This window comes from Python bivittatus, unplaced genomic scaffold (assembly GCF_059951505.1).
Source record: "Python bivittatus isolate LINGU-HERP-01145 unplaced genomic scaffold, Pbiv_v1 ctg000220_np1212, whole genome shotgun sequence".
NCBI classification, from domain to species: domain Eukaryota; kingdom Metazoa; phylum Chordata; class Lepidosauria; order Squamata; family Pythonidae; genus Python; species Python bivittatus.
In genome coordinates this window covers 8635814-8655773 of record NW_028277048.1, presented here as the reverse complement: position 1 = coordinate 8655773, position 19960 = coordinate 8635814, and the positions used below count along the sequence as shown (strand labels likewise).

At 37.9% G+C, this 19960-nt stretch overlaps 1 protein-coding gene across 9 annotated transcripts in view; it reads right to left on the bottom strand.

Moving 5' to 3' along the window:
* The window catches only part of WNK3 (WNK lysine deficient protein kinase 3), a 107860-nt gene that overhangs the window by 15656 nt on the left and 72244 nt on the right, over positions 1–19960 (bottom strand). For 8 of the 9 annotated variants that reach the window (XM_088137796.1, XM_088137795.1, XM_088137800.1 and 5 more), the window contains 9 exons: positions 19609–19676; positions 17758–17899; positions 16291–16407; positions 14661–14816; positions 14511–14562; positions 10157–10291; positions 6732–7585; positions 6006–6096; positions 5361–5482 (listed from right to left, as the gene is read on the bottom strand). In XM_088137796.1, coding sequence (XP_087993922.1) covers positions 5361–5482; positions 6006–6096; positions 6732–7585; positions 10157–10291; positions 14511–14562; positions 14661–14816; positions 16291–16407; positions 17758–17899; positions 19609–19676 — 1737 coding nt within the window. The remainder of the gene's footprint in view (positions 1–5360; positions 5483–6005; positions 6097–6731; positions 7586–10156; positions 10292–14510; positions 14563–14660; positions 14817–16290; positions 16408–17757; positions 17900–19608; positions 19677–19960) is intronic. The other variant, XR_015795640.1, reaches the window with a different exon arrangement.

The following is a 19960-nucleotide window of genomic DNA, read 5'->3' as shown; positions in this document are numbered from 1 at the left end:
CCTTGGCAAGATTCTCTCTCTTAACTATATTAGTATATATTATCCCCTCAATTCCAAAATGGAAAAAGCTTATAAAATATTTCTGAATTTAAATATGAAGCTATTGGATTAATGGGCCCAACTGGGTTCAAGAGGGAACTTGGGGTTATTCCAAGAGTCTGTTGCAGGGTCTGACTGAAGCTTTGGCGTCCACCTGGAATGAGGGTGGCTGTGGCTTTGGATCAGATTAGATCGTGCCCCTGAGGCTTCTCCTCTCCCAGGGATCCTGAAACTTCTCTTGGTTTACAGTGAAGTTGAAGGAGATAAAGTATGTGAGGAGATGCCTGGAGTGCTGCTGGAGGGCAACGCAGAGTGAATCTGACCAACTATGGGTTAGAGCAATTGTTAGGGCCTACCTCGTGGTGATAACGGCAGTGAAGCATCAATATTTCTCCACCCTTATTGTATCCGCAGATAACCATCCAGTGGCTTTATTTCGGATGACCTGAACCCTCCTAGGGTCACTGTGAGGAATATGCTTAGTATCTGATGGATAAAGTCACTCAAATTCATGCCGAGTTGGACTCTGGCCTTGGAGCAGGTCCTGTGGAGGTGATTGGGGCTTAGTCTGGATTGATTACCTGGGAGAATTTTGATCTTGTTGGTCCTGATGAAGTAGACAGGGTTCTTGAGACTGTTAGCTCAGCCACCTGTTTTAGATCTATGTCCCTCCTGCTTGGCTAAGGCCTCCTGCGGGGTTGCATGAGGTTGGCTCTTGGCAGTAGTAAATTTCTCTTTGAGAGAAGGGGTGGTTCCACTGGCTCCTCAACAGTCCATCACTAGACCCAACCATTCTGGATGATTTTCATCAAGTTTCTAACCTTCCTTTTTAGGGGATGTATGTAGAGAAGGTAGCTCTATGGCAGCTCCAGAGGACTCTAAAAGAAGTGGATTATCTGGACCCCTTTCATTTAGAATTCAGACCTGAATATGGGACCAAGACAGCATTGACTGCGCTTCTTGATGATCTCTGGTAGCAGCGGAATGGGGATGAAGCATTTGTCCTTGCTCCTCTTAACCTTTCAGCTTTTGATACCAGCAATCATGGTCTACTTCTGGACCAGCTTCAGGGGATTTGGAGTGGGCAGCACCATGTTGTGCTGGTTCTCCTCCTTCCTCCAGTGCTGGTTCCAGTGGTGTTGATGGTGGGGGAGAGATCCACCCTGTGGCCCCTGGTTTGTAAGGTGCTACAGGGTTCAGTTCTCTCTCCTCTCCTGCTTAACATCTACATGAAGCTGCTGGGTAGAGTAATTCGACAGTTCAGGGTGAGGTATCATCAGATGAAACTCAGCTTTATATCTCCACCCTGGCTTGTCCAAGTGATGCTCTGCCATGTATGTTCTGTCTCAGTGTCTGGAGGCTGTGGGAGTCTGGATGGGGAACAACAGGCTTCAACTCAACCCTAGCAAGACCAAGTGGCTCTAGGTTTTAGGACACCCTGGTTCTGAGGGCCTTTCATCTTTAGCTCTGGATGGGGTTGTGCTACTCCAAATGGAATCTGTGAGACGTTTGGGGGTCCTCTTGGACACATCGCTCCTGCTCAAAGAGCAGGTGACAGGCATGGCTTGAAGGGCCTTTACACAGCTACATGCTGTGGACCAACTGCACCCATTCCAGGACTAGGAAGTTCTGCTCATGGTAACTCATGCCATGGTCACCTCCCGATTGGACTACTGCAATGTGTTCTACATGGGGCTGCCCTTGAAGAGTATTCAGAAGTTTCAGCTGGTGTAGAATGCAGCAGTGCAGGCAGTTATATTTCATTTCATACATGTGACACCTCTGCTTTGCAAAATGCATTGGTTGTCAATATGCTTCCAAATTCAATTCATGGTGCTGGTAGTTATCTATATAGCCAGGGATGGGGCTGGGTTACCTGTGGAACTGTCTTTCCCTGGTTGTATCTACTTATCCAGTTAGATCTGGCAGGAGAGGCATGCCCTAGGTCCCATGTATTAGGGAATGTCATCTGGCAGGAAGAGAGCCTTTTCTGTTGTGGCACCTGCCCTCTGGACCATCATTCCCTTGGAGACTAGACTTGCCATGACCCTGCTGACATTCCATAAGGCCTCAAAGACCTGATTTTGTTACTGAGCCTGGGGCCCTGGGTGTATGACTGAGCCCATATCATGGCTGTGTTAATTGTTGTTGGTTGGCTTTTTATCTTTGCTGCTGTGTTGATATGTGTATGTACATATTTATTACTTTGTTATAATGTTTTTATCTTGTTTTTATTCACTGTTAGCTGCCCAGAGTCATGTATTTGAAATGGGCAGCCATATAAATTGAATAAATAAATAAGTAAATATTACCTGAGGTTAACCATTTTGCTACATGTTAATAATAAAGTTGTAATATAAACTAGAGCTGGTTCAACCAATATTATATTCCTACACAAAATCCATTTGCAGGTAGAAATTTGCATGAATCTCACACATAAATTATCTCTTATGAGTTACCAATAAAGTATCTTGTATTAAAACCAAGGGTCAGTTTCAAAGTCAGGGTTTTTTTTCTGTCTGCAAACCCAGTTGACTCAGACCAATACTTGGGGAAACTAGGATCCTAATTTCTAAAACAGATTTAGGTAGAGTGAAATATTATGACTCATCGCTTTTTTCTATCAGATTCCAATAATTAGAAGTTGACTCATTAACCCACATAATAAATATTTTTTAAGAATAAAGTTCACATGCAAAAGAATTTCTTACTAGTTAAACAGATGGTGATTTCATCAATCTTGGCATCATTTATAATCTGGAACCAAAAGAACTGACTTCCAGTTCAAATATTTTCTTATCCTCAGGCACAGGTATTCACAGAATCCAATGCTTTTGTCAAAATTACATAAGTAGTATCACAACTTGGATGGGCAAATGACCAAAGCAGTGCAAGCTTGGCCCCTTTCATTCATATCTATCTATCTATCTATCTATCTATCTATCTATCTATCTATCTATCTATCTATCTATCCATCCATCCATCCATCCATCCATCCATCCATCCATCCATCCATCCATCCCCAGCATCACAACACACATACAAAAGGAGCAGAGCTTATGGTATGATTGCATGATGCTGTTTTTGTCGTTTGCCCCTCCAACGCCCATTGCAGACATTTTTAAAACAAATTATTAGCACTGATTGGGAAGGAATTATAGCTCAGAAATAGAAACAACCTTTGTATATGTGCAAAAGGTCTAACTTCAATCCCTATCATCTCCAGGTAAAAAGATAAGTTCTGTAGTGCTGTGTACTACAGGGTGAAAAATCTCTGCTAAAGATGCAACAGGGCCATCATAGGTTATACAGTGCTGTATGAGACAGAGATATAGTTGACCTGGTATAATATAAATTCCCATGCAGAATTCTATACAGTGCTGTACAGATTCTGCTGTAACATATAATGGTGCCCTTTCATCCTATTGCTATGGAATCATATCTACAATGGCAGACAAGCCTGAACCAGCATCACTGTCATTAGAGACAACTGGATAAACATCCTTTAAATTAAAAAAGACTAACTGAGGATTCATCTGTCCTAAGGCACAAACGTATTATCCCAAAATTTGTTCCCTCTATTTTGAAGCTTCCCATTTTCTGAAGGACAATACAGTACCAAATATAGGAAAGCTCCAGTCTGCACTAGATTCTAATATGGACTTCAGCTTCAGCTTCTTGACCCATTTCCTTCTTCTGTAAGCCTTTTTTTAAAAAACAAATAAATAATAGACGACATTGCTGTTCTTTTCCTAAGCCCAATAGGATGCAGTTCATGGCAGGGGAGGGGTAATTTAAATCTTCCTGCATCCTGTGATTCTGATGAGAATCATTTCCTAACTGTGCAGCAATTAGGAGAAAAAAATCCCCCTTGGGTGCCAATGGGAGTTTTTTCTAAGCCTAATTACCAGGCTAGGAAATTCTCTTCAAAATGGCAAGTGAGAAGCAGTGACTGAGAAAATGGGGGGAGGAAGCAGGGGATGGTTAGAAATAAACTAAATTAGACCTCTGTCTACAAATAACAAAGGGCAGGAAATAAGCTTCAATAAAACATATGCCAAATTCATATTTGTTAAAAAAGATTAATTATTTTGATTTGGTTGTACGTAAGAACAAGTCAGATTATGTTTTTTGGAGGTTTAATTTGTTTTTATTTTAGGCAGTTGGCCCATTATGGATATGTATAATGGTATACAATTTTTTCAGTCAACACATTTTGAATCTGAAGTGCCCTGCTTTGAGTTTGAAACAGTCGTTTCAAGAAACAGCACTTTTACTCTCAAAGAAACCACTCCAAACTTGAAACAATCTTTCAAACTGAAGACAACGGCTCAGATTTATAGTTTGCACAGCACTAGTAAATAGTGTATGTAACCTTGTAGCTTATAGCTTACAGCAGTGTTTCTCAAACTTGGTAACTTTAAGCTGTGTGGACTTGAACTCCCAGAATTCCCAAGCCAGCCTTGCTGGCTGGGGAATTCTGGGAGTTGAAGTCCACACAGCTTAAAGTTGCCAAGTTTGAGAAACACTGGCTTACAGCTACAAGTCTGTGCTACTATGTAAACCTGTTAAGGATATTGTATCTCAAATTCTTAAATAATACAACACAGCACTAGCAACGTAACCTACATTAAATTATACTCATCTACTCCTAATGCATCAGAATTAATGCATCAGAAAACTACAGACCAGTTATCATAGGTCCAACAAAGCTATACCCAAAAACCTGAGATTCAATTACAGGTAGTCCCCCAGTTTAAGAACAAGTTCCTGTCCTTAAGCCAAATTTGTACATAAGCCTGAACAGTATTATTGTATAATACTGTACAAGTAGTATTGTGTAATGAACTTGAACCATTGTGTATTTAACTCGAATCACTGTGTATTTAACTCGAATTTTGCTACGATAGGCTCCATTCTTAACTATGGGTTATTCTTAATCCAGGCGTTCTTAACCCGGGGACTACCAGTATTCTACTTTTTATCCAAGTGAAAGATAATGACTCAAAATATATACCATCTAGAGCAGGGCTTCCCAATCTTGGCAGTTTCCAAGTGTATGGTTTTCAACTCTCAGAATCATCAGCTATGGGAGTTGAAGTCCACACATTGGCAGAGCAACCAGTTGGGGACCTAATGTAATACCCAAAATAATTATTACAGCTATGCACTTGCCAAAAAGCAAATAAGAACTGTTGCAGAACGTAAGTCTGCTATTCAACACATCAACAATAATTTTTTTCTGATCATCCCCTCATACAATCATTGTTGGATGGGACATACTTGAGTATGAGTGAATTAATTAATTAAATTATATTTACCTGAAACCGGCCTCGCTGGAATGAGCCAGCTCCAGATTTAGAATGACCAGGTGCTTTATTCTCCATGGTTGCTTGCTCAGAAAGAGAAATCCAGTCAGGAGCAACATCACCAGTCATCTCCTCTGTTGTGATTTTTAAAAAAAAGAAAGAAGAAAAAAAAGCAGGGTGGGGGGAACAAACAAAGGAAAAACAAAACCAGGTCAGGTAAATCTGGGACCATGCAAACACTAACAAACAATACTACATTATAAAATACAATTCTAGTATACATGTAGGCTTTTTTTTTAAAATATCCCAAGACCTATGCTTCTATGTGGAATGAAAAAACTGGTTAATCAAACTGGAAAACAAAATGGTGACAGATGAAATGTTACACAGGCATATATGGATTTGCAGGAAATGCCCAAATTAAAAAAAAAAAGGGGGGGGGGAGAGGAAAGAGAAACATACTTAAAAAAATCAAAACAGATGTTACCTAGTCTAGATCCCTGACTGTAAGCACACTACCTTGCCGGACTTTTGATCTCTTGAAAAAGCTGGTCTGCCGTAGCCTGTATGCCCAGCTTTTTAATTTGCGAGTCCAGGATTTCTTGCTAATAGGGTTTTTGAGACTAGGGCAAGTAAAGCTTAGGCCAAAATATCCACCTCCTGCATGCAGGTGCACAGCTCCACCACTTGATTCTGAAGCAGGACAAGTCACAGGATTCTCAGGAAATGAAGCCTCCAAGGACATCTCCTGAACAAAACAAGGGGAGCAGGGAAGCAAGTAGAAAAGAAGCAATATCTGAGTAAGAGGAGTGGGGATGCTTCACATACCACTTGGACCTCAGATGCATTACAGATTACCTCCTTATTTAATGTTATATGGGCAAATCTATAAGCAAAACTGAGTGTCCAATTGAAAATCTCTACTGTTTAAGTGAAAAAAAAAATTAGGAATACTTAAAAAAACCAATTTGCTAAGTTGAAGACATTCTTCCCATACTGTATAATTATAAAAGCCTTTTTTTCTGGAAAATAAGTTTTCAGTTCCTAATAAAAATAGGCCCTAGTACAGTTCAGGTCTGTCTCATTTCAGGTAATCTGTTATTCTAAACACACACACACACACACACACACACACACACAATTTCCCAATCCATTTAATTCCACATACAATCAGATCTCTGCTCCAGTTCAAAAACTGCATTTTAATAAAATGATGAATAGGGAAAAAACATGTTGGAATCATCTGTCTGGAGAAGATGCTTAGCTTTCATTTGCCAGCATCAATGAGGGAGATGAGTTTGTACAGGCATTCAGCAATACTCTGGATTTCTTTAGTTTGCAAAACAGTTTTCAGCCCCTACCAACCACCCTGTCAATACTCACATGCCTGCAGAAATCCCTGGGACCAGAGGTAATAACCCTAGGCTCTTGCCTCAGCACTGGCAAGCTATCAGGATGACTTCCAGATGGAATGAGTGCAGCTTGGGGATCAAAAACTTTAGTGGTACTTTGCTCGGTCTCTTTGGGGGAATTACTGTCTTGTGCTTCATGTCCTGGACAGGGAAAAGTATCTTCAGCAGATGAGGAAAACGGAGACTCCACTGCACTTTGTGTGTCTTTCTGACTCTCAGGAGAAGTGCCTGACAAGCTGTGCTCCTGATACAGAAGTGTCCGCAGCTTTTCATCCAGAGTTTTGATGTTGTTGTCAGCAAAATCCATCTTAGGGGGACCCTCACTGTCTGACTCCAGAATGGATGCAAAGAGAACACCTTCCTGGCTTGGAGTCTGCACCAAAGCAGTTGCTTGCTCAGCATTTATTAAATGTTCTGCTTCCTCAGTGACCAAAGTGTGACAAGCGGCTGGTTTGGACCCAAAGGCTTCTGTGGACAAACTCAACTCATTCACAATAGATGCTGGATGAGGTACATATGAAGACAGGGGAGCTCCATTAGACTGAGTCTCTGCTGGCAAAGGGTCCAGCCAAGCCTCAGAATCATAAGTAGTAACATCACTGTTGTCACCTGTAGAGACAGATGGTAATTTATCCGTGCTGCCTTCTGCTTCATGAGAAAGAGCTGAATGTTCAGGTTCCAAAATTTGGGGTTCAGATATCACGCTGTCACTTGTCAACTCCTCTGAGCTGAAAGAAGGGCTAGGCCTATGTTGGTTACTAAGATTGTCCACAACCTGTGGACAATCTTTGGGGCTCTCTTCTTTGGTACTTTCTTTTATATGGTCTGTAACAGAACAAAAGAACAATTGAGATTGACAAAATAAAACTCCAGAAAAAAGCATGTTATTCACAACACTTTAAAAGCCAGTATCCATGCTGATTATTACTATAGATAGTCCTCAACTTATGACCACAACAGGGACTGGAAAATTTGTTAAGCAGTGTGGTCATTAAGCGAGGCATCATGTGACTGCACTGGATTTTATGACATTTTTTACAGCGGTTATTAAGCAAATCACATGGTTCTCCATTGATTTTGCTTGTCAGAAGACAACTGGGAAGGTCGCAAATGGCAATTACGTGACCCCAGGATGCTGCAACTGTCATAAATACATGCCAGATGCCAAGTACCCAAACTTGATCACATGACCGCAGGGATGCTGCAACTATCGTAAATGCAAGAACTGGTTGTAAGTCACTTTTTTCTGTGCCATTGTAACTTTGAACTGCCTTTTCTAAAACATTACATTTCACAGTTGGGATAGTTCTTTAAAAATTCATATGACCAAGGAGGAGATGGTTTTCAAAATCCAGATACCAATTAGAAGGTTGTGCTTGCCAATAGTTTACATATGCAGAGTTGTTGGAAAGATTTAAATTAGATAAAAGAAGTTATGAATTTACCACTGAGAAAACTGAGTTGGAATATGCTTTGTGTACCAATGATGAACATCTTATTGCTAAAATGTATAAACTTTTGTTAAAGATGAATCTGGAAGATGAATACATTAAAGATTGTGTGCTTAAATGGGCAAAAAACTTTGGATATAACATAATGTTAGACCAGTGGGAAAATATGTGGAATAAAGGATTAAAGTTCACTCTTAATTATACGTTAAAAGAAAATTTTTATAAAATTATGTACTGTTGGTATTTGATACCAGATAAATTGTCAAAGATGTATAAAAGAATTTCAATGCTTGTTGGAAATGTACTCAATGTCAAGGCACATTTTATCACTTATGGTGGACTTGTGAAAAGGCTAAGAAATATTGGAATATGATATGTATTTTGATTCAAAAGATTTTGAAATTAGACCTGCAATTGAAACCAGAGACTTTTCTTTTAGGTATGACGGATAAACAAATGGAAAGAAAACACGGAAACCTTTTCTTTATATGATAACTGTGGTGAGACTTTTATATGTGCAAAAATGGAAGGACTCACAAATACCTACAGCTGAAGAATGGACATTGAAATTAATGGAATTGGCAGAGATGGCGAAACTGACTACCTTGCTCAAAGAGTGGGCACTGTCTAGCTTTGCTTCTAATTGAAAACTACTCTTAGATTTTTTGCCTGACACTCAAAAAAATGCAATTTTGATTTTTGGATTTGATGATTGATATTATAGAAATATCTTCTACAAATTATATATATTATTGAAATAGACTGATTTTAGGATTTTCTTGAATATTAGTTAAAAACTACTTTTTATTATGTAAACTTTAGATATTAGAGCAAGAGGCGAATATATTTTACATTTATACCTGTACCAAGGAAAGTCGGAAGCTACTCTTTCTTTTCTATATTTTTTCTTTTTCCTTTTTTAAATTTTTTTCTGTATTTTAACTCTTTTTGAAAATATAATAAAAAATTACAAAAACAAAAAATCCAGATGCCACAGTTTTCAGAGCTGCTTAGGAAGCCCTACCAATCTGAAACAGAAGATCCTCATCAGAACTGGTGTCCTTCATATATGTTGCAACCAACATTCCCAGAATTCTCAGCCAGCATGGCCCAGGGCATTGCAGTCTCAACATCTTTAAGGGAACCTGGTTGGAAAAGGCTGGACTAAAAAATATCACAGAAACAGCCCAGAGAGAAACAATGAGATAATGAAAACTTGGACTGAGGTGATAAAATCTTGATTTTTTTTTTAATTTAAAATATTTATATATCCCTTTTTAAGGTAAGTCTCATTAAGAAGTTTTGATTAAAAATAATTAAAAACAACAAAGTAAAAAACAAAAGGATGGGTTGGGGAGAGGAAAAAAAACAAGATCATATGATCAATAACATATAACATCTGGGCAAATAAAGGAGTTTTTTTTTAATTTATTTGTGTGTATGTCTGAGTACATACTTAGTCTGACGCTGAATGAAAGGTGGATTTTCTGCCTTCGTGGAATGTTCATTGTTTTATTTAATATATAGGTTAAATTTTAATTATTATAAGAAAGAGATATATTTATTTCTTGCCCAACCCTAATCCCAATGAAATCATTAGTTTTCTTCATGAGGGGGATATGACACAAATTCACTACTTTACTTTCAAAATGGGAATGTGATAATGGGGCAAATAAGGAATTTGGAAGTCTGCTTAATCTTCCGGGGTATGGGATATGGTCTCAAATTCAGACTGCCTTCCTTTCATGTAAATGCAGTAATAGTGGAAAGGAAGGGAGTCTCAAAATGGGCTGCTGTTCTTCATCAGCATTAAAGAATTCGTCTGATAACTTTGCAATTCCATCCTTGAGCCTCTCTTATTTCAGCAGAGCCCAATTCCAAAATCAACCAGATAATATACTACTCCAGAGCAAAATCTGCCATGTTTTTTAAATCATATGTTCACCTGTTGTCTGACATCCTTGAACACTTGTCATTGATAGCAGCGGGGTACAAGCTGCCTGGGACTCTCTGTTCTTTATTGTTTGGTTGATGCAAAACCTCCAGCGGCCAACAGGGGATGACTGGGGAGCAGTATCACCTAAAAGGAGAGAGAGAAAGGTAAGAAGGGGAGATCGTGTCACGGTTTATATAAGCATGATTACAAGCACAGCTCTGCTATTGCAAAAAGGAATCTTAGAAGTAACATGATACAGTAATCAGTAGGGCTATGCAGAGATCTGGATTTGAAGGGGAAAAGCTGATCTGCAACATGCATAGGTGCTCCTGTCACACTTGGAAGGACATGGAAGGAGCTGTATTTTTCCTGCACTGTGTATGGTTGCTGTTGCAAGGGCCTAAGAAAAGTTGTGTTTTATTTAAGGAGTCAAAAAGTCCAATGTGTACATTGATGTACACTTTGAGTAATTTTCCCCTTCAAGTCTGGATCCCTGTAATCCAACTAATCAGGATACTTGTGTTAGGCAATAATCCTAATATACTTAATAGGTAATAGATGTAAGGGAACAATGAAGTGTGTATGTCTGAGTACATACTTAGTCTGACGCTGTATGAAAGGTGGATTTTCTGCCTTTGTGGTATATTTAAACATCATTTAAATGCATTTTAAAATATGAAAGTAGGGTTCCTTTAGTAGCCATTACTGAAACAGAAAAACCTTTCCTGCTTTCCCCCACTTTCCTTTCTGTATAAGTTGATTATTCAAATTTGTCCCTATTCATCTTCCGGCTGACAGTACACACATACTTGTTTATTCATTGTTAATTTGTTAATTAATTAATTAATTAATTAATTCAATTTAGAGGCCGCCTAACTCCAAAAGAAACTAATTCTGGGTGGTTTACAACATTAGTGGCAAGAAACCAATATAACAATGAGAACAAAGATCATGCACATCTGGAAGAAAGAGGATACTTAATTGGATAAAATTCTACAGGGGCTTGATACCACCCTATCCCAAAGCCTAGGTTTAAGGATGCTCATTAATAAAAGCAATGGGGTGTAAGGTTCTCAGGCCATATTTCCACCATATTTATCACAAGTTGCATACACATCTATTCTATGGAATTTGCATTATGTAACACACTTGTCCTTCACTCGTCTTCATTAAATTAACATATTGTCACATGACATATTGATCCTGCTTCAACAGAACCATTTTGTATTCATTCATTCATTCATTCATTCATTCATTCATTCATTCATTCATTCATACTATTATTTTATTTCAACTAAAATAGTCAGTAGCACTGCTGATATATCAGATAGTAACCATGTGTTTAACTTCCATGGAAAGAAACTCAAATCATCAAGCAAGAAAATATATCAGTAAAATAGGATTATGAGCAAATTCAACAGATTTCCTTTTAATCCAGTGTTTTATTCTTTCTCAAGAGAAAGCTCTCTGATACATACTTCTGTTTTCTCATACAAGATTCACACTGATTATATCATTAATCACTTATCCCAGATAAAGATCTGCAACTTTTTCTCACACCATAGACTGCAGGGTTAGGATCCAAAGAGCTATATCAGGCTCCACCAAGATTTAAAGAAACTAAGCAATGGTCACAATCTGTTTTTGAAAGCTCCATATGTTTTACAGTTGCCTTCACATATGGTAAGGAAGACTTCTGTTTTAGAAATACATCCAATACTCAACTCAGTCTTCCCCAACTTGTTAATTCTAACTCTCCAAATTGCCAGCCAGCACAACAGCTGGAAATTCTGCAAGTTGTATCCTAATATTTATTTAGTAGCTTTATTGGCTACCTCAATCCAAAAGGACTGTAGGAAGTGCCTAATAGCTCTAGAGAAAACCAGGTTGGGGCAGACTACCACAATTGCATAAAACTAGTGTTGTAGATCTTTGGATTCTGGCCAGAGTCATAAGCATTCCGGTCCTTCAGGGACCTAAAAGACACGCATGTTAGAGTTAGTTGAAATTACAAAATCAGAAACAGATGCCTGGTTTGAGAATAATAAAAAAAAACTGGCATTGTCCTGTTAATGCAATTGTTGAAATAAAATTATGAAATCAACCATCTTTGAAACTGACTGATTTTGTATCATATAAAGGATCACAATAAATAGTTCACATTCCTGTTTCAAGTTTCATTAAAAGAAAATCCATGTTAATTCCTCTCTCAACTATTACTTTTATATTTCAGACAAGAGATACCTGGTATTTTAAAAGTGCAAGCACCATTTCACAATTAACAGCATCATGTATACCTTATCTTGCTTAAACTTACATATTTTTTTATATTCTATTCAAAAATAAACATGTAGATTGGATAGGTTCCTGGTTATCCAAAACCACACAACTGGCTAATAGCTAATTGTATATAATGCTATTTTATTTTATTTTATTTTATTTTATTTTATTTTATTTTTATTTTATTTTTCTAGCTTGCCAGCTAATCAGCAGATTTTATGTTGGGTTCAATACATAAAAAGAAATATTAAATATTAAAACCAAATAAAATAAACAGTAACATGATTTAGTATTATGTGGATGGGCAAAGAGATGCTCATATGAAGCATCAAATTCCGTAGTCTCCACCTTGCTCTCTTCTACCCGAGTAGCCAAGAGAAGGAATAAACCAGAATTGGGGGGGGGGGGTGTCTTCCAAAAGATCAGCCTACCTGGACTGTTTTGACTATTTTCAGGTACACATGATATATTTACATGCTTGAGATATATTTACATGCTTGCAGAAAAGAATAAGCCATTCAGCACTTGCCTTTCTACTAGCCAACAGTTTATCAAGGAAAAATGTCACTCACTTGGTGCTAGCTTGCCGATCAGTAACTGAATGACCTGACCCATCCCCATGGATTTCATGCCTTAACATAGATCCCCTCTCCCTCTTAACAAATGTATGTGCTCACCATAACAATAAGCCTCCACTGCCTTCCAAATTCCTAATGTTGGCATGATGGCAATTCGCATTTGGGCTCCTTTACCTAATGATGCCAAGCGGGCTGCTACAACAGAATCCCAGAGGCTAAGAAAAAGGGAAACCGAAGAATACCCTACAGTGGTAGCATGGATGACCTTTTCAAGGACAAGGCAGCAGTACAAAGCTGTTTATGAAGTGGCATTTGTATCCTGAGACGATATTACCCCATCCATGAATATATCACCAGAGTGCAGGTGTATACTGAAACCGCTTGTAACTGCATGCGCCCTAGGCTATGATTCATGTGATCAACAGGGGGCTCATCTTGCCCTATTACTGGCACTGCACCTTCATCTGGAAGACAGGCATCTTCCTTCCTTTCAAAATGAGTACAGTATTTTTAAACAATGAAAATATTTAATTAATATAAATTTTAAAAAAAGAACAGTAACATAGACCTGTCAATTGCTTCCCAAAAGCTTCAACTTTGAGAAGATTTTTGTGACCCATTTAGCAACTGGCTAATTTATTATAAAACACTATTCCTGGTTTGCAATACCAAGTCAGCAATCTACTAAAGTGAAACTAAGTTCTAAATTCTTTTTTTTGTCACATAGGAGAAAATGAAGGAATACTTAAATTTGGTTCTGCATGAGACACTTCTGTGCTCATTCAAACTGAGTTAGTCTAAGAGTTTCTCTTTTTAGGATAAATCTAGTTACTATTGTTTATCCCTTCATATTAGGTGAGCATGCTAGCTATACTATCTTTGAAATACGGTCAGTGAATATAAAGAATTTGGTTTACTGGGCCACTGGTTCGTGACTGATTCTTCCCCCTATCGCCACTCAGAGTCAATCCAGCTTGTTGTAAAAACATTTTACAAGGGCACTTTAAGCAGTTCACATGGGGGGGGGAGATCTTATAGAGTTGGTAGTGAATGCAGGCATACCTTTTACTACTATACTATCAATCATGCTTTTTAAAAAAATTGGATTCTAGTTTCCTAACATTTCTTAATTTTCTAAAGGTCCACCAAGCCAACTCCAGAAGTAATGCCAATTTAGCAATGCTCATTAACAGCTAATTATTTACCATTATGGCTAGCTTCAACCTCTGATAGTATAATTAAAATCTTTAGAATATTCCACTAAAATCAACAGGACTGTTGCAAAGAGTCAACTATTTGCAGTAAAAACTTATACAAAGGACACCCCTCAAAGGGTAAACTATCATGGGGATTGAAAGGACAAAGTGAAAAGAGGTGAGAATGGGACTTTGCCAAAAATCCACTGTTCATAGTTTTCCTCTTTAAATGAGGATGCTTTTAGTCTTGTGAGTTTCAGAGTATTGTTTTGGTCCTGCAGGGTTAAATGTTTTAAAATAGTTACTTACTGCCAGTTTGAGTAGATGCTGGGTTTATCTGAACTTGTTCAGAAGATCCTGTCTGAATTAAAAATGAATAGATAAATATAAAAAGGGAGTTTCCCAATATAAGTACACATCTTTCCAGAAAACTGGCATCACTAAAGAAGCTGAACTTACTTGGCAGTTGGTTGGATCAGAAGGAGCAGATTCCATGCCAGAGGCTCGCTCTTCAATAGGAAGACTACAAATGATGTCCTGAGCCTGGCAAACAATAGCCCTCAGTTCATCAACAAATTTATCCTTCTCATTTTCCAATACAAAATTATCTTCAACCTAGTAAATGGGAAAGATGGGGGCGGGGGGGACACAGGATAAAAGATATAGATGCAAACCTCACTATTGCTCTTCAAATTCTGGCTATCCCCCATTCCAACAAACAGGCTGTAGAAAATTAGATCTCTCCCACATAAATATTCACATTCCAAGTATTCATGGTTATTACAAAAAATGAAGAAAATTAATCTTGAAAAAGTATTCTAAAAAACTTATTGAAGTTTCATTTCCCCCCAATAATGCTAATTTTTGTTCCTTTTTGAAATGCCACCTCTTCTCACATGATGCCAGTGTACAGTCTTCTATCACATTTTGTACTAGTGGAAAAATCTCAGCTTTTTGAAATACTAATATTGCTTGGCTTCATATTCATCTGATTTTTATTTTTTTTAACTTTTTTCCTGCAAAGCAAAATACTAATCTCTTTTTTTTTATTTCTACAAATGCCTCTGGGCACCACATAGGCATTTTTAGAATAAATGTGACAGGTTGCTGTAGCCCAATGCTTTCTTTAGAAGCTTGTGTGGAAGCCTTTGGAAACCAGGAAAAAGTTAAAGGGAATGCAAATGCAGATAACATCTGGGGGGCTGGAGCAACATCTATTTGTCTCCTAATCAATGAATGCTCTGTAATTAGCCTTGCCCTCCATGCTGGCAATTTTATGAATATCCCCTTAATGTTCCCAGAATTTCAAATGAGCTCACTGGCCTATCCCTGATATAACAGGTTCCTCATTTATTTTGCAGCAATATCCCCCATACCATTTCCTCACAGGAGAACAGTAAGTTTGATGTAGTAATTCTGTAGTATGATGTGAAGGATACAACTCCATGAACCCTCACTTGAGAGTACGCCCCATGTGATGAAATAGCTTCTAATAAAATAAATATAGATCCATGATGCAAAGTTTTCTTCCAAATATGGCATGTATATGCTTTCAAAATCTCCTTCCATTAATTTAAATGTAGATCACTCCCTGAAACATTACTCCAATGTTTCTTCTCTTCTCCCACTCCCTACCCCCAGGTATTTAGGACTGATAAAAATTATATTACCTAGTAGTCTAAAGGAAGCTAACAAGTTTTAGAAGAGTAACTCAAATGACTTTAAAAAAAATATTTTTAAAAATATTCTGAATTCTCACGTATGATGTTTCCAAAAGTAGTGTGTTTGGGAAAATAAGTGCAGCCACATATTTCCATCCTTTATTCTCAGATATTCCTCTAACAGCCCCCAATCCTCTCCATTTTTATACTCTTGCCCCAAAACCAATATCAAAATTAATTTACAAATAAATAAAATAAAGGCATATGAACTGAAAATCTAAGATTTGGCTTTAGGGGGTTCCATATAACTTGAGAAATATAAAGAAGCAGGGTACTTGCACTTGAACTATGCAACATATAAATAATTTTTAAAAGTTGTAACAGTAGTAAAGAAGTATCTACTTTGAAGCAGGGCATATATAACTTGCCATGTAATCAGCTATGTCCTCTGGAGCATCTCCATCAACATCAAATTTAAATGTAACCATCTTGTTGTTATGTGTTTCAAGCTGACATTCAACAGTATTGTCTCCAGATGTTGATACCTGATTGAAGAAAAAAAAAGATATTATGCTATTAGACAGAGGCAGAATACCTCTCTCTTTCACAAATACCTAGAAAAAAAGATAACTTATGCTGGATTAGTTTGCCACCATAAAATTACATCCCCAGTTCAACAACAAAGCACTATTACCCCCCCTTACTGTGGAAAGGCTCAACCTTATCAATAACTCTTGTTTAAATGCATGATTACAGTCACGTACAATATCAGTGTTCTCACCCTTGGCAACTTTTAGATGTGTGGGTTTCAACTCCCAGAATTCCCCAGCCAGCATGCAATTATCATTACAATTATTATAAATATAATTCTCTGGCATTAAACATCAGTAGATGGCAAATCCAACCTCCAGGAAAGATTTAGGAATCATAGGGGACTGCTTCTTCTTCTACTGACTGAAGCATTCTGTCAGTAGAGTGAAACTAGTTGGGTCCTGCTCTAGATATCTGCATCCTGCAATGCAAATGTTCACACATATCTGAAATACTGTCTGTGAATTAGAACTGATTGAGCCAAAATTCTGGTTCTTGACAGAAACAGAAAATAATTCACTAACTGCAATAAGACATAATGTGGTTTATCTTGTTCTTGCTTAGCTATGGGTGAACCCAAGCACTGTGGTTTACAAAACATGGCTTCTGCCTTAGTGTAGTCTATGAACTGAGCCAACTGTGACTTAATTAAAATTAGTCACTGCTTAAGACCGTCAATGTGTGGAACCCACATTACTGAACGTATGGCAACATTAAATTATTGTTTTAACTGCAAGCAGCAAGCAGAATTGTAAAAATAGTAGCTCTAAAGCTCAGGTAAACACTCTCTAAAGGTGATGTTGTTACAAGATTTGAAGATATGCTTTCATTTAATCCTGTTCCTCTTCTACATCCTGTTCTCCAGGGGCAGGCAACATTTCTGGGCTACTGAATGATTTGCAATTTTGAGAGCATATCATTACTCTTAGAAAATGGTGATTATAGGAGGATTTTGCCACATATTATTTGGGCACTATTGCAGAATGACTAGTCATAAAATACCAACTTATCAGATAAGGTTGCTTTCTATTACCCCAGCTTACCTTTGACTTTTATTCTAAGCACATTCCATGCAAAGTACTGGGGTGCACTGCTTTTATCCCCTAAGAATTCCTCTAAGTGTTATGTGAAGCCCAGAGGCATTCTTCTCAATAAAAGTGATGCTACTTCCTGTTGCTTTGCTTCGCAACATGCAAACTTCAGTAACTTCTTTGTTAAAAAAATAAAGCCAGAGGAAATCTGGCCAGCACTCTGTTGTATAACCCTGTTTAAAAGCCTCTGCAGTAGTTTGAAAACATACACACCTGCAGCACAGTGAGCTGGAATTTAGTTCCCTTCTCTGGCCGGGCACAGGAGGTCCTTCTCTGTTTGATCTTGTCTTGTTTGCCATTTCCACATGGAAGGTCACAGCCAACCGCACCTTCCTTTGGAAGGTCAGGAACTAGGCTAAACCAAAGGAAAGAAAAGAAAGGGACTTCAGGAGACAGGCATACCCTTGCCTCCTGCACTTTCTAACCATTAAGAAGTATGAAATTTAATTTTCAGTATACCAACAGCTTAAATCAGAGCCAAACCAATAACTACCGAAAGGATAAAATACAGACTACGGCAGACACTACTTGCTAAGCAACTTAAAAATGATAAAAATGGCCATCATTGCTCAAGCTGAACACCTTTATTTTTTTCATTACATTACCACCCCTAGTTAAAAATGAAATGCCTATGCTTGGTTTATTTTATGTACAGGGTATGATCTGCATTGTATGATACAGTGTATTTTTGGGGAGAAGGGTTATATTTCTTTGTGGACAGCTGATAATCTAAAATGAAAACTGGACTAAAATAGTATAAATTATTATATTTGAAAAACTGCCAAGTTGGTTCTTTATTTGTATTAAAAAGTATCATTTAACTCAGCAGTTTGGACCTAGGGAATGCATGGAAGGGCACCTTCTACCTGCAGAAACTTCCAATCCAGAGAAGCACTTTCACTGGTAGAGTGGGACAGGAGATGAGCTTGCTTGGGGAATAATTGACAAAGATTTTTTTTCCTTCTGTTTCAAAGGTGGCAGCTTTCTGAGCACAATTCCACCCAGGAAATGCTCTTGCCAGTGAAAAGGGAGCTGGATCCAGCAAAGTGGATCTGCTACAGGCACTGATTCTATTTTGCAGAAAAGTATAATTGCCATCAGATGAATCTAATCGTTCTTTTAGGGATACTTTGTATTTACAACTCTAAGAATATATGATTTAAATTAAAATTGGATAAAAATATATTGTTTTTAATATATTTTACTGTGAGTCCCAAAGTCCTCATTGCAATAATTAATTCATAAGGGATAGGTCACAGTGCTTAATCCTGGGATAGGGGGAGTGGGGGCCATGTGACTGATGGAGTGACAGCAAGGCTAAAGCCATAGTCATACAATTTCATCCGGATACAAAACACATTTGGGCATATCCACACATCCTCCCACTCTCTCACTAAGGGAAACGAACATGAGGGAAGAAACCCATATCTATATGGGATAAGGAGGGCATAGCTATATGGATTTGCACAAATGGGATGTTGTAGCTTTAATTCTGCCCTCTGCTGTTATATGGCTGCTGAAATGGTATGTACAAAACAGTGTGGGCCTACTATGCAGTAGGTAGTTCTATCATAAGCAGTCAGAGAAGTGGCCAGGTACTGGAACTGAATTATACAGTAAGCAAGTCTTTTTTTAATGGCTTGAAAGAGATAGTGTTTAATGAATTGTTAAAGATGCACACTCTAAAAATGCTTAATCTAAACTATTCCAGTAAAAAGAATCCACAAATTATTATTTTTTAATTATTTGATTAAAAAAACACTTAAACATTTCATCTTTCTTCTTAAATTCTTTGAGAACTGTTATTGCTACTACCCCTTCTCCAGTCATCTTCTGTTTCTGGACATACTCCCAATCTTCTCAGCTCTTCACTTATTATAAGTTACGAATGAAGAATGTAGATGTTCACCAAGTTTGGCCATAATATTCTAAGCTATCTTTCCCTCACCTAGGAATCTCCAGTTTTACCATGTTGACTCTTGGATAATGTGAGCTGAAATCCAACACATCTGGAGGGCACTACTGCTGTGACAGCCAAGTGAACTGACCTTAAAGCAAACTCACCCTTGAATAGACTCTTGTTTCTGGACTGGTGGCTGGTGCTCATGCTCATCTGACACTGAGACAGAAACCTGTGAGGAGAGAGGGAGTAAACTGATATGTAGCATTTGCCAATTTTATCTGAATATAGTGAAGCTTTTAGAAAAGGAGTAACTCCAGAACATGCAGATGGGTTGTGTATTTGATACAGAACACAATCATGCTTTACTAGCTGAGGCGTCAGAGCTAAACCAGCACAGTATTTTGCCTTGGAGGCTTTAACGAAGTATTATGCTTGCTTTTTTCCTCTTAGCTACTTAAACTGTGACAGTGTGGGAACTTTCTTACTATTGTTTTATAGAGTTTTCTACAAATC